The 15,268-nt window shown below is 43.5% G+C and overlaps 1 protein-coding gene across 4 annotated transcripts in view; it reads left to right on the plus strand.

Annotated features, from left to right (window-relative positions):
• dusp8a (dual specificity phosphatase 8a) overlaps nt 1-15,268 on the plus strand; it is a 51,471-nt gene that overhangs the window by 26,228 nt on the left and 9,975 nt on the right. Inside the window, exon 1 of one of the 4 annotated variants that reach the window (XM_088080017.1) lies at nt 13,856-14,683. The exons of the other annotated variants lie outside the window; for them this stretch is intronic. Within the exon in view, the coding sequence (XP_087936143.1) occupies nt 14,566-14,683 (118 nt within the window). The 5' untranslated portion in view covers nt 13,856-14,565. Of the gene's footprint in view, nt 1-13,855; nt 14,684-15,268 lie in introns of those variants that run through there. 4 annotated transcript variants of the gene reach the window in all.

Here is a 15,268-nt window from a genome sequence, read left to right on the forward strand (position 1 = left end):
GCTGGACGTGTCTAGAGCCTCTGGACTGGGGAGACTTAGAGGGCAGGGCGAGCATGACATCTGAGCACAGACTTCACGTACAGTCCTCACTTGTATTTGATCTTAGGAGCTACAATGATGAGTTATTTAGCAGAACATTTTTTCTTAACTTGAAGTGATCAATTGTCAAGGTCATTTATCAGGAAAAATGTCAATAATTTTCTCTGGTTCCGGTCTCCCGAATGTGAGGATTTCCTCACATACAGACTAAATGATCAATCAATTATGCGCAAAAAGTGTACAAATTAATTGATAATGAATATGATTGTTAGTTGTAGAACTAGCTGCTCACCAGTCTCTGTGAAAAGTCCACAAGATATAATCAAGACAAAGAATGGAAATCATCTGACCTCATTTCCACCTGTCCTGCATCGGCTAAACAGGCTTGGTGACATGTGAGCTGTCACATTCCACACGAGGTACTAACTAAGTCTAACCAAGTTATGAATGTGTAGTGCGTGCTACGAGGTCACAAACTTTAAACTTAGTCACAGTACTCGCATAAAAATGTTGCTCCATGCCTCTTTTGATACTACGGCAAAAAGAAAAAAAACTCCTACACACACAAAAGTGGATCAGTTTTTCTTTTTCTTTTTTTGTAATCAACAACCTGAAAACAGTGCTGGTACAGAAAAAAGTCTGTGCAGCTTTCTGAGTACTGCATGTTGCTTACTTCTCTCCTATATGCTGACAGCTGGGGAAAAGTAACCTATGGACATTATGGGTGTGCCATATAGTATTGTCCATTTTAATACCATTATAATTTTTAATATGGTAAGAACAATGTATATCATGATGATGCCATACTGTTATACACACAACAACAACAAGCATTGCTGAATAAAATGGCCACCACCTCTTGAAAAAAAAATCAGTATTTTGTTATATCATCAAGAATATTGTTACCTCAAAAATACCCTGAAATATCGTGATATTATTTTAAGGGCATATCGCCCACCCCTAATGGACAGTGGTGAGACAGGAAACAAAAATGAAAGTACATCTTTTGTTTTCTCGTTGTCAAGTCTGATTGGTTTTAGTCTCCAGAGTTTGACATTGCATTCTTGCATGATTGAAAACCAGTCCACCATGATGACTGATGTACTTACTGTAGTATTAGTACATAGTTTGTAACTGGGACGCAGTTTTTTACAGGTTAGCCTGCTGGCTCCCACGCTGTCAGCCTGCTAGCTCAATGCAGAAACATACAGGACGAGACATGGCGATGACATACTGATGAGAGGTATTAGGAGATGAAAGGTGTCTCTCTCTCTTATTTTCTTTCGCTTGCTCTCTCTTTCTCTCTCACACACTAAAAAACACACACAGGGGCTGCTGTGTAGCCCGGGGCTTTGACAAGATCAGGTTAGGGTGTGACTGCACCAACAGAGGTACAAAGGTCAATTCAGTTATGTGTCATTCTTCTGTGCTGTTATACAACGGGGCGGCGGCCCCTGTGTGTGTGTGTGTGTGTGTGTGTGTGTGTGTGTGTGTGTGTGTGTGTGTGTGTGTGTGTGTGTGTGTGCATCAGAGAGAAGCTGAAGAAGTGAGGTAATCGTGGGAGGCTGAATCTCACAATGCAGCCGTTCACAGAGACATTCCAATGAGCTACATAAGGAGGTCTGTTTGTGTCAGTGTGTATGTGTGTTTTTGTGTGTCTGTGCACATGTCTGCATGAATATGTGCATATGAAGTAGTGCGTGCATGCGCATGAGGCAATGTTAGAGAGTGCATGTGTGAGAAAAAGAAAAAGACAAAACAAAAGGAGGAGAGCTGTTGAGGAGATGAGGTAATACTCCTCATTTCATCCTGATTGTGTGTGTTTTCACGTAGTGTGTGTGTGTGTGTGTGTGTGTGTGTGTTCAGTTGGCTGCATTTATGTTCATTCATGTGTGTGCATGTGTCAGTCAGAGTGTGTGTGGTCGGAGAGCTCATTCAGTGAGGCGGGCCGTAATGCTGACCTGTGCGGTGTTTGTCAGCCTCCTCAGAGCTTAAACTCTCGCTTTATGGTTTCTTTTTTTCCTTCTGGAGCCCAGCAGGAAGTCTCCACATCCTCTGAAACCCATGCGCACACACACACAAACACACACACACACACACACACACACACATACACATATGCATGAGCACCTGCAGAGCTGTAAAGTGCAAAAGTGTGCGAGATGCTCCCGACAGACACAGATCACAAATTTTATACGATGAGAAACTGCCAAATGCTTAAACGTTTTTACAGAAAGTGCGTTCCCTCTAGACGCTGCCAACAGCGCCACCTCAAGTCCTTTAGGGCTAGACAGGAACATGCATTGCTGTAGATACCTGTGTGATGGAGTTCAGGTTGACAAGATCAATGAGTGACAGATAGTAGCCAGTCCAACGCCTCAAGGTGTATTGTGATTGGCCACAGTGCAGGTCAGAGGGGTTGTGGTCCAAGTTCTGCCTTCCTCCATCCTTCGTCTACTCTCCTCCAACCTTCTTAACCTCCTAACCTGCCCTCTCTGCACCTCCTTGCTCTTTTCTACCCCCTCGGCCTCCCACTCCATCTGACCCCTCTCCATTACGCTGTGGGGAGCTCCAGCGGATCAATGATTTCATTGAGAAGGAGCCAGTGGTGCCATTAGGAGGTGAGCTCACCTTCCCCAGGGAGATCTGACACATTATTCTCAATGACCTCGCCATACCTCCTTCAGCCCCTTTACCTTCCCCCCTTTTTTCTTCCTCTCTTTTCCCCTCCTCTCTCGCTCCTCTCTTCTGTTTCATGGTGCTGAGAACAGAGCTCTATTTTTAGTTCCAGACTCCTGCGGTCGTCACATCTGGCGCCAGTGGCCTCGGTGCTCTCACCCTGGCCCGTAGACACACAAACACATGAGGACACACACACACACAGACACACACCAGCCCCGCCCCAGCCAGCACCAAGGGAGCACAAAGGTCAAAGTAAATGGCCTACAAATATATCTATGACATCACCTCTCTGCTCTGAGAAGTGTTACAGACTCTAAGAAGTCTTGGAGCTGCACAGTAGCACAATGCTCTGTTTTCTGCAAACAGTCACTCTGCAGCTATGTAACAAGCTCTCTTTTAGGCTCACACCTTAGTTGTGCAAATACCTAACTCGCACACACTCCTGCAAGCAAACAAATGCATGCACATATGGCAAAAGTCACACACATAGTATGGTAACAGGGCCCAGAGGAGGCCTGTACTGAGTTTTATGTAACAATGTTCTGTTTCTGCCAGTGTTCTCACCCCCTCCCTCATCTGTCTCATTGGCCTCACATGATGAGCTTGATGTCATTTTCCCCTTCTTTCCCTCAAAACCGGAGAACAAAAACAGGCCAGCGTGTGTGTGTGTGTCTACACGCACGGTGTGATGCGTGCATGTTTATGCGTCTGCGTGTATGTGTGTTTATGTGAGTCTTTGCCAAATGTTTCCACCATGACGTGATCTCACTGCTCTGTTCGCCTCCTGCTCCTCTTCCCCTTTTCCTCCATCACTCAGAGTCCCTTGCTGGCTCGGGGGCACACACAAACACACACACACACACACACACACACACACACACAAACACACACACACACACAGTACACACATGTGAAACACAGTCAAACGTATATACTAAAGTATGCAAAGAAAGAAGAAAAAAGACTTTATCTGCCAGATACATGCATAGAAGATGTGCATTAATTCCAATCAAAGCGGATAAAGATTAGAGCTCAGGACATCAATTTATTAAAGACAGACAGATACACACACACAATATTTAAGCTTGGATGTGCTTAAAAGAAAAGTGACTAACAGTCAGTGCATTTCTTGCTGTATAGCAGAGGTGGGAGTAACATGCAACTAAGCAAGTCAAATCGAGTCATTATTTAGGTTGAACAAATCAAAAGTTAAGTCACACAAAGTTCTGGTCATTCAATAAGCTAAAAAGACATGTTCCTGTACCTTTCTGTGTGAGTTTTGTAGTGACAGTTGGACAGTGTTGTGATAGTGTCACAGACGTTTGAGCTGCTGATTTGCATACCACCCTAATTTTTTTGCTGCAATCATCAATGACATAATCCAATTTTTTAAAATTTTTTGACAACCCTGTCCATGATAATTGTCTTGTGGCCTCTACTGGTTTGCAGTGTGCTAGTAGGTTGTCAGATTTATGTGCATTGCACTAGAATCACCCACTCATGTTTTTAAGACAAAAGTTTCTGAAAATGCATATATTTACTTTAAAAATGCCCCCAAAGTCTTGGGGTGGCGTCTAGCTCACCTAGAGTGTGTGCCCAATGTATGCTGGGTCTTTGCAGCGCAGCAGACTCAATTTCAACCCGCATGTCATCCCCCTTTTCTGTCCCCCCTTTCCTGTCATTCTGTGGTTTTGCTATAATGAAAGGCAAACAGCTCTAAGAAATAATCTGTAAGAAGTCAAGTCTTTTCAAAACATCCAACTCAAGTCTAAGTCAAGTTGTGAATACCAAGTCAAAGTCAAGCCGAGTCTTTTACATGAATTAATCAAGCAAGTCTCAAGTTCTCAAATTTGCAACTTAAGTCTGACTCAAGTTTAGTCCCCCACTGCTGCTGCACGGTATTCATACCGGATGAACAATGCGTATTATTAGGTCATCAAGCTCACAAGATCAGTGTAAAATTTGATTATATCTCCAAAAAATCATCATAACTCAAGAGTCACAGGCACAGTAAAAGAAGTCTTAATTATGTTGCATTGCTCCCTCAAAATGACCCTTTACTTATTTTCACTTTGAGGATACAAAGAAAAAAGCTGTAAAGCATGACTGTGAAATAACAAAAATCACCATCTAAGTGCAGACCTTATACAGACAATTTACATGACATGCATAATAACCTTTGGTTTCTTTTCTCATAAGACACAGTTTTCCTCGTATCTACTAAGTAAAGCTTAAGAACTCCTGTGGGGCAGTGCTGGTATCACAGTGTCCTAAATACTTCTGCCATACTTGTTTTAGCTGCGTTGTGTACACAGTCCATTCACAGTGCATATCTTCCGGCTCCTGCTGCATCTGAAATCTATCTAAAAGCCTTATGAACATCGCAGTCAGCCCCCCTGACATGCATTCATCCAGCATGGAATAAAAATAGTTTGTTTAAACTGTTACCTAGGCAGTGTCAACATATCAGGTCAACAGGAGCTGAAGTTGAACAGTGGGCTAACCCGGGGCCAGTTTCTCCCTGCTATACCCCCCTCCATCAGCACCTCATAACTCGAGGCTCACCATGAATTTGGGCCAAGAGCTCTGTAGTTTGGTTGCTGCGCCATCAGTTTGCCACTGCAGCGTTTATCCGGATGACTCTGACACACATGTGGAGTGGAAATTTCCAAGGGCAGAAGAAATGGGAAGGGAGGCAGCTAAAAATGATGCTAGTTTATCCGAGCCAGAGCTGGCCTGCATCCACCAGATTCCATTCATGCTCGCACTGCCCACTGCCGTCCTGTCATAGCGTCATTCCCTCGAACAATGGTGGATTCCTGTTTATCATCGTGCTGTCTTGATGCTTTGAAGCTGTTGCACTTTATCTCTGGCATACCGCAGCGCAGCTTCCTTATTTACCTAATTGGTTGACTTTTTTTTTCAGCTGTTTAAATTAGATTTAGCCTGCACCACCGCCATGTGGATGAGGTTCCATGTCTTGGCAACCTTCAGGAGTGTGTTGTATGAGAAAATCTATTTTAATGTGCAGTTTGCTAATAATTTTCCAAAAAAAAAGACAAGGGGGATTTTCCTTTTTAGACTTATCCACCCAAGAGTAAACTAGTTGCCTGTCTCAGAGAAGAGAGTTTAAATCCTCAGCGGTTTAACACTTTTCCTGCTATGTACACAGGCTTGTAACAGAGGTCTTATTACCGTAAATTCATGCTGACCACACAAACTTTTCGGCTGAACCTCTGGGACTGCCACTGCTTCCTGATAAAGGCAGGAGATTTTCCATCGCACCAGCAACAAGCTAATTTTGGATTTCCAGGCAAGCCCACAGCCCCAGATTGAGGAATGTAGCAGTTTATGATCATTCCCTGTCCTCCTGATATCCTCTGCGTACGCATGAACACACTGACAGAGTCGCTCACACACAAACACTCACAAACATATGCGTAAATGAAGGCAGCCTACTGAGGGGCCACTTCTCCTTCAGTTATGTAACTATTTCCTGTTTCTGATAACGTGACATCAGGGCTCCCTGGGGTGAAAGAGGGAGACGCCAAGGGAGCTCAGCATGTATGTATACAAATGTGTGTCATTTTGTGTTTGTGTATTTGTATTTTAACAGCGTCTTTTGATTTAGGAAAGGGAAAAAAAAAGTCCACAAGTCCCACCATCCACTTTAAAAATAATTTTTAAAGCACTATAAAGGCGTTGGCAGGGCACTCACAGAAGCAGCTTGCCTAGTTCCTCTCACGGCATCGCGTCATTCCCTCTCTATTGTTCTTCTGTAGCTAGTGGAGTGATGTCACTGCAGCACTGTGGATGTGACATAGTCACACACACACACACACACACACACACACACGCACACACACACACACACACACACACACACACACACACACACACACACACACACACACACACACACACAGTCTCCAGGGCCTGTAATGGCAGGAAAGCCAACCCTGACCGCGGGTGTTGTGATAGCCGCTGTCACCATGTCCTATACGCCCAAATGAAATCTCTAGGGTCTCACGCCTTACTTCTGCTGTATTTTTGTGTGTAAGAGGGCACTGTTGAATGACAAAAGGCTCAGCAATGTATTAGCTTTTTTTTAATAGATGTTCAGAGTTTGTCTGGTTTTGATTTTTTTCCAAAGATTCATTTATCCTTCATTAGATCCATTAAGTGGTGTCACTATTCATACAGTAGGTGCAGATTTCGTGGGAGCGTCCCCCTCAATATTTACAACATGAGCATTTGTCTCCCTCTATAAAACATGAAAGTAACAGAGGACTTTTTTATTTGACAATAATAAAGATGTTTACACCATAATAAATTCAGGGTTTCCCCCACATTAAGACATTTTAGGAGCAGGAGAGTTCTTAAGAAGAGCTTATAAGAATATATATATCAATCAGTTATTCATGCACACTACACTGTTGGAGAGCAGAGCATACTCTGGGCACAGACAGAGCAGCAGAACATCAGCCACAGTGAAAGTCAAACTTAACTGTTCATTGTGCTGGGTCTAACGCTGGGCGTTAGGAAGCGTCTGACTCACCTCCTCAGCAGCTGCTCCTCTCATCCATCAATCTGGTCTGATCAGCTGTGATTGGATGTACAGATCAATTTTCTACCCGCAAACACAATCTCATTAAACTGCTGCTAAGAAGAAGAACCCTTGACAAGTTTTGTTTCATGCTTTTACAGACCTACAAAAGCGTTCAAATGTAGAGAGGGGACACAGAATGATTAAAAAAGAGACACAAACACAAGACCTGACTCCTCATCAGTTACTACCACACACTGATTCAGATTCTGTGGAAAACACTGCTAAAATGTTGCAGAAAAGGCACAAAGTGGTGCATGAAATTTCAGGAATGCAGAAAATTAAGTGTTTGATGCTTAAAATTTTCTGGCAAATGACCACTCATTTCATGTCTGTTGCCCAATGTAGAAGCAAAATCTATGCCCTTGTCACTGTTTGAGGGAATTTATTTAACTAAATGTTCAGAAAAATGTTATCTTACCGAAACATCAGAGGAGATATTTAATTTCCATTTCTGTTTGGAAAATAATTATTTAAAGATAATACTTTCCTCAAGCACTGATATATATTTTAGGTCAGTGGAAAAACCAGGACTAACTCTAAAAAAAAAAAAAAAAACCACATTTCACGCCTTTCGTTGTGCCATGACTCATGCTGCATGTGCTGATGAGATAATAGAAGCTGTTGTTTAAAAAAATATTGGGGTAAACCAATCATACTAGTCAGCGACAGGCACAGACAGACACTCTGGATCGACTACAGAGAAACACACTGCTACAGTGTGAGACTGTCTGAGCTAATTATGAGACAGGTAGACAAGACGCTGCTAGGCACTGACGAGTGTGTGTGTGTGTGTGTGTGTGTGTAACTAACAGAGGACCAGATGGCTTGGCTTCCTGCACTGGTGTTAGGACAGTGTGTCTGTCAGCCTGCCTGCTGCGCTGATAGGAGATAACTAACACTGAACTGATCTGAGACCTGCCTGCCAGTCTAGCATGTAGCAGCGGTACAAACTCATTAAAAACAAACTGATCCACTCTTAGCTTGTCTCTGTCAGAGCCACTCTGTTAATACACTGCTCCTGTGTGTATGCGTGTGTGTGTGGTGTGTGTGTGTGTGCCAGACATGCAAGAGACAGTGACAATGAGAGAGAGCTGAGGTGTGTCTTTTCAGTGTGTTATTACCTACAGTTGCTGCAAGGAAACCCTGTGCATCCCGGCTCAGGCCATTAGCATTTAGAATGAAATACCCATCCGTTATGCTCAAGTGAACCTGTGTAGACAAACTCACCCCTAGGGAAATTACACGAAAGCAGAGTACACACACACACATTCTTCATCTCTTCATTCCTGAAGACTGATGTAAATGGCTCCTGTTCATATTTACCCTTTATTCTCACTCTTACGCACACACGCATGCATTACTCATCTATACACAACCTCAGAAACAGCTGTGAGCCGTCTCACTCTCGGCTAAAATTAACATTCACTTTATACACTTCACACACTTTAACACAAAGAAAATGCACAGCCTTTATATGCATGCAAACATAGTGTAAGCACATGCCTGCGGTGGCCAGCAGCATTTCATACAGAGGCTTAACAGCCCCCCTTTTTCTTCACATACACACACCACTGAACATCTCCAACTGGGATTTTTAAGTAGTTCATCTGGTTTATGAGGACCCGTCTGGTCCTGAAAGCCCCCCTCGGCGTGTTTGATAGCTCCTTTCTTTCTTTGTGTGTCTTTGTATATGCGCTTGCTTGAGCATATACATCTGTGTGTGTAAACTAATTTCTTGCCAGTGAGACAGATTTACTGCAGCAGTAGCCCCCGGGTGCGGAGCTCCTCCAGGGGGTTAAGTTGTTTGGAGGGCAGGGGGTCTTCTGCATGACTGATGCGTGCAGGCCTCCCTCCAGGCTACACCGATAGAGATGAAACTACTACATGCATGAGCACACACATGACCAAGTAGTGCATCAGTGCTGCTTTAATCACATACACACTCCACCTCCTGCCTACTCTTTGCTTATAAGAAGCACTTCTCTCCATTTCCCTTTCATCTTCACATTCTCAAGTTTTCTGTTTGACGTCATCGGCTCACGATGATGGAGGAAGGGAATTCTAATAGATGTATATAGGCACATACGTATATTAGGTGAGATAATTAACACACATCATACATACACTGATACTGGGTATTGTTTGTGTTGAGACTGATTTCAAGACCTGTTGTTTATTTACAAAATGGTTTTGTGAGTTTACAGTTTTTTTTTGTATTTGTGGAAATTGTTTTTTATTTACAGATTACACATTTACACATTGTTTGTCGATCTTCTCACACAAACAACACTGAGACAGATTTGTCTCCATACATTTTATATGTTTGACATCTGTGCAATACAAAACCAAAACAATACTTTTTTGGTTTGTTATTTTGAGGTAAATAAATGCGTGTTTCGACATCGTGTTTTCCTCGGTGCACCAGTTACATAAAGACACTTGCCAAAATAAAATATAGTCTTCAGCTAAAAAAGTATCCTTATTTAGACATACCTACTGTTAGAATAAATTAACAAGCCTAAGAATCAGTCCAGGCTTTCGATTGCACCAATAATGTCCGCTTGCAATACGACTACATCATTTCAGCTGCCATCTCCCTATAGATTCAAACACCCCCCAATTACATCCAGCACCCCCAGCTACCTAATCTACCCTCTCCCCTCCTCCAACACCTCCTCCACACCCTCAATTGCTCCATCCATCCACCCTCCCTCCCTGGTGACTACCTCACCCCCCAGGCATGGCAGCTGTGTTCTCCTGTAGGCATTACATCACTGCAAGAGCAGCCTTGTTACTGATCCCCTGACAACCAGCACTATCAACACACACACACACACACACACACCAATATGCATGCACACACAGTCGCACACACACACACACACACACACACACACACACACACTTGTGCACATATGCTAGTGTTTACGCACATTAGAGCAAATAACTGTCCACCCCATCCCGTCTAGCCCCTGCAGCAATGTCCTCTCTTGCCTTCCTCTCACCTTGCTCCGTTCATCCTCTTTACACATGGCCGCAACACATGGGTGCACACACACAAAGATGAACACACACACATTAGCTCATCACCCTAACCTGTCCTATCTGGAGAATGACGTCTCTTTTCCCCCCGTGATATCCTGACAGATGATCTGTGGTGTCAAGTGATGCTCCTGCCGCAGCCTGTCTCAGGGACGCGGGTACGATACGCGGCCAAAGTATAGTTGATTAAAAGTATTTTATTTATGTTAGGATGTTAATTTTTACATGGTGTAGAATATAAATCTAGATACACTTTTTTATCGATTATTGTTTGCATTGGTCATTTTAGACTGAGATTCTCATTTATTTGGATTCCCATGAGCTGGAGCCAAAGTAGCAGCTTTTTTGCTCTGGGGTCCACACCAAACAAAATATTCTATACATGACAGTACATACTCACAAAAAACATCCTACCACCACATCAAGAACAACAGCAACATACAAAACACAATACAACACCAGGACCTAGCTCCAGCTGGTGGAAACTGAAAACAATGGAGATATAAAAAATGAGTGTAAAAAAAGTGATGTCATTATTAAGATTTAGTTATTGTGCAGACCTAGCCCCTACAAAAATCATCATGGTGTTAATATCATTAGATGAGGAGAGCCTTTTAGCAAGGAGATGCGTTTTTAGTGATATTTTAAAGCAATCTGTACTGGTATATATTAGGCTCATTTTCCCCAAAAAAACTGTCGATCTGAAGCGGTCAGTTTATTTGTACCAAAAGGGCTGATTTTGCAATACGCAGCTGTGAAGAGAAACACAAGATAAAAAATAACACAAAAATCTTAACTCAAAAATAACTCAGTGTGAATGAAAATATGTCTTACAGGAAAAAAATGTTGGGGAACCTCAGAAAGAGCAACAGGAAGTCCTCTTTTAGGACAGAAAAACCATGCAATATGCAGAAAAAATTACACTGTTAGGTTACAACTGCATAAAACAATAAATATTGAATAGATATCAAGTGCTGTGAGTTAAAGATTTATTTATTGTTTTTATTTTTTACTGACCTTAAATCTTTAATTATTTATACAGCAGACACATACACACATAAATACACCTACGCAAAATACGTGTCCATAGCAAAACATTTGATATGAGACTTCAGAAACACAAAACTTAATTCGCATGTGACAAAAATGTCATCCAAACATGCATTTACTTATTTTCTCTACAGCTGTCAGGTGCACACAGCATGTTAATCAAACATCTAACAGACTCTAAGCACCAGTTGCTTATACATGAGCTACAGTTGTTCTCTCCCCTAAATCTGTTTGCACCATTCACAACACACCATGTGGCTTCCAGGGCAAAGACGCTGTGCCATGTTGTTCTGGTCTCCAAGGCCCCTTTGGCCTTTACGCACCTTCTCTCTTTCTGTCGTACACCATCTCATGCTCATCTCCACTTCTCTCCCTGTCTGTTTTGGCTGGTCTATCTGTAAACTGTGCGTTGTCCCAGTAACAAGCCCTCTACCTTTAAAGCACGCTCTAAATCTAAGAGATGTCAGTGGAGGAGGGGGGTGGTTGGGGGGTGCCCTGAGTGACCGTCCTACCTATTTCTGTCTCGGCAGGGCACACATGTGCAGTCAATAAAAAAGGCCTGGTTGTCATTTATAGCGTCTTGGCTGTAATCCTCTAATTAACACACCTACTATTCTCAGCCTTGTTACCCTGCTGAGGACTGGAGGAGGAGGAGAGGGGTGAGAAGAGAGTGCGGGCATGGTGTTTGCCTAAGGGACTCAAAAGTGTTTTACCATTTAAACACCAGCAGCTACTTTGTTTTGTTGCTGTTGGCTCTCACTGCTGTGGACTTGCAGGTGTAAGGAAGTCTTTCAAAGCTGGTTTTACAGCTTCGAGCCACGCAGACAGAACAACCAAACCAGGGTGACGATTGGTGTGTTTGAAGAGTAGTGACCCCGGTTGTCACTCTGGGGTGACACACCTGCTTTAACAGGCTGCAGAAGAGGAACAAAGTGTGTGTTTGTGGCTTGATATCCTCCCAAAACCCAATGTCTGCATTTTTCAAAAAGCTCATCATCACCAAGTGACCTATTTCCTCTCCCGCTCCCTCTCCGAGTGACCCGCAGTTGAACAGAGGGTGACGTAAGGCTGTTCTCACCCGTATGTGATCATTAAGGGGTCTGCAGTGATGAGATGAGGTCAGTCAGTGAGCATGCAGCTGGCCCCCTAACTAGACATCTTGTATAAGCTTATTTGCCCTTTTTTTTTGAGCTGCGTTCATTGTGGTGATGACTGAGCCCATCTGACCTGGTTTGAATGTATTCAGTGTACCGTGATGTCTTAACCTGAGACTGAGCAGACAGGACATTTGACTGGTCCACTCATGCCAGGTGCTGTTAAAGGAATCTGTATTATTTATTACAGGCAAGAAGTTAAATGTCCTAAAATGGCAGCTAGAAGGAACTGCAGTGTTAAACTGATCAGTTATATAAACATTTTCAGGCTTTAAAATGTATTTTAAAGAGCCGCGTTTGCATAATAATTAGTTATCTTTCAGTCTTCTTCGGCGATTGTGTTAAATCCTACGCTGCTTTGTTTCTGTAGCTGGACTTGTGGCCTACATGTTTGTCATTCCATAGTAAAGTACCAGAAGTCTGTGGCCTGTCAAACGGGATGATGGCTGCTGACCACAAGCTTGTTTGGTCTTCTCATCACCTCTTGTCTTCCTCTTTTGTCTGCTTTTTAGTCCCCTGCTCCAGTCTTCTCTACAGCTTCACTTTCTCTCCCTCTCCTCTCCTTTCATCCCCAAACATGAGAACAGAGTGTCCAAAGACAGGCGTGTTAGACATGAACCAGCACAGGAAACATTGTGAAGTCGCACACATTCCCTCACCTTCAAAGACAAATCAGCTCTCAGCACACTGACAGTCTTAATCCCCCCCCCTGCAGTAAGTGTAATGTGCTTAGAAGCTACAGTACATTTAAGGCAATCAACCTTAGGAATTCAGCCTCTGCTTACTGTTAAACTGTGTATCCTTATTAAAGTTAGTTTGGTATTTAATAAGAACTTGATTTGAAAATTAGGATAAAGCTGCAGCTCATGTATTTATTATTGGTTTGAAACTGTCAAGTTCACAAATCCTCAGCAAACATGCAAACATCATCTTAAAGAGCATATTGTCATGCACATCCACACAAGCCTTTTTCCTCTACTCCCTGAAGTCAACAACACGGATACTGTTCAGTTTTGTTGCAGTGTGTACGAATCTGCTAAACAGTCTTATAGCTGTGCCTTTGCCTCCATCCTGCTACGCAGCTAGGCCCCTGAGGTGGCCGCATATTTGTTGGGTGAGTAAGGAATGTGGTTACATGCCTTAGACATTAGCTATGACGGAGCGCTGGCTCCACAAGAGAGGGAGGGTGCAAGGGAGGTAGCGGAGGAGGAGGAGGAGGAGGAGGAGGAGGAGGAGGGAGGGTAGAGTCTGAGCTCACGGCAAGTGAGCTCATTCACCCCCAGAGCTCGAGGAGAGAGTGCAGCTCCGTCATCCTCTTTGCAGCGAGAAAGAGAGAGCAAGGGGAGGAGGGAGGGAGAGGGAGGAGTGTAAGCCAGCGACTGAGCGAATGAGAGACAGGGAGAGTGGAGCAGCACAACAATAGTGGGCTGCTCTTCTGACTGTGGACTCACAGAGACAGAGAGAGCGCTCAGAGAGACACACAGACGCTCTGTAAACCAGCTGCAGGCTCATTACAGCTTGCTTATACATACAGGCATCACAGGCTACCCATTTTTGTTTTTCCTCTCGCTGTCTGTGTGGTGGCCATTCTTCACAAAACCACTGAATTTTGACACAGGAGCATTTTAGGAATTTTTGTGGTCATTGCATGGGATTTTGGCCAAACGTGGACTTGAGGAGTGTGTCCACAGACATTTTGGACTGTTTTTTTTATTTGTTATACTGAGTCTGATCTCTGAGGGTCACAGCCTGGACACTGGAACAGTGGACTTGTCCAGAGTGGACTTGAGCACCAGCAGGAGTTTTGTGTCTACTTGGGATTGTTGCACTCAGACTGTGGGCTCACCTTAATCAGCCCTCTAAGAAGAACACTTCTGTTTGTTTGTTCTGACGTTTTTCCGTCACAAGGGGTTCTCTCCATCCCTGAAGGAGGGGGAACCAGAACATTTCCATTTGTGTGTGTGTGTGACACAGAGTGTGTTCTGGGGGATGCCTCTGGATGTGGTGATAGCCCCAGCGGAGGACTGTTTTTGGCCGGACCTGCAGGACACAGACATGAGGCTGAAGATCAGGGTCCGCCGAATGAAGGAGGGGAGAGAGTTACGAGGTGTGTATCCACCTAGAAACACAGCAGGAGAATGGATTTGTGTTTGTTTTTTGTGCAAGTTAGAAAGGCTATGAGAACATCTCCTAATGGTGTGTAACATGTTGAGGTTGTAGGCCTTTGTGTATAGCGGTTACAGAGCTCGCATACATGGTGAACATGCAAAGAGCATGGAGTGTGATTTAATGTAATATAAAGGCAGAACTTGCTTGGGATTTGGCTTTAAAATGCACCACTGTAGTGTACAGTTGAAGGTGTGTATAAGGGGAAAGCCCCTGATAACAGTTTGTGCACTGCAGATGAGTACAAAGGCACAGCAGGCACTCAGGTATTGAGGTATTCCAGTCCAGGCGTGCTGCAAACGAAAGATAGATGTGAAGTGAATTTTAAGGACGCACAGTGGGTCAATACTGAAATTTACTGCTACAACAGGCAAGAACACATCGTCAGATCTGCTAATTGTTTTCCCACCCTTTTGTTTGCGCAGTTAATGTGTTTAGAGAGACAGAATAGGAAGAAGGAGGATTAAAGGGGATGACATTATGAAGACAAGAAGCGATGAAGAGGAAAGAGAGAGGATAGAGAAAA

Source organism: Plectropomus leopardus, chromosome 7 (assembly GCF_026936395.1).
Source record: "Plectropomus leopardus strain MGB_pleo_1.0 chromosome 7, ASM2693639v1, whole genome shotgun sequence".
Taxonomy (NCBI): Eukaryota; Metazoa; Chordata; class Actinopteri; order Perciformes; family Serranidae; genus Plectropomus; species Plectropomus leopardus.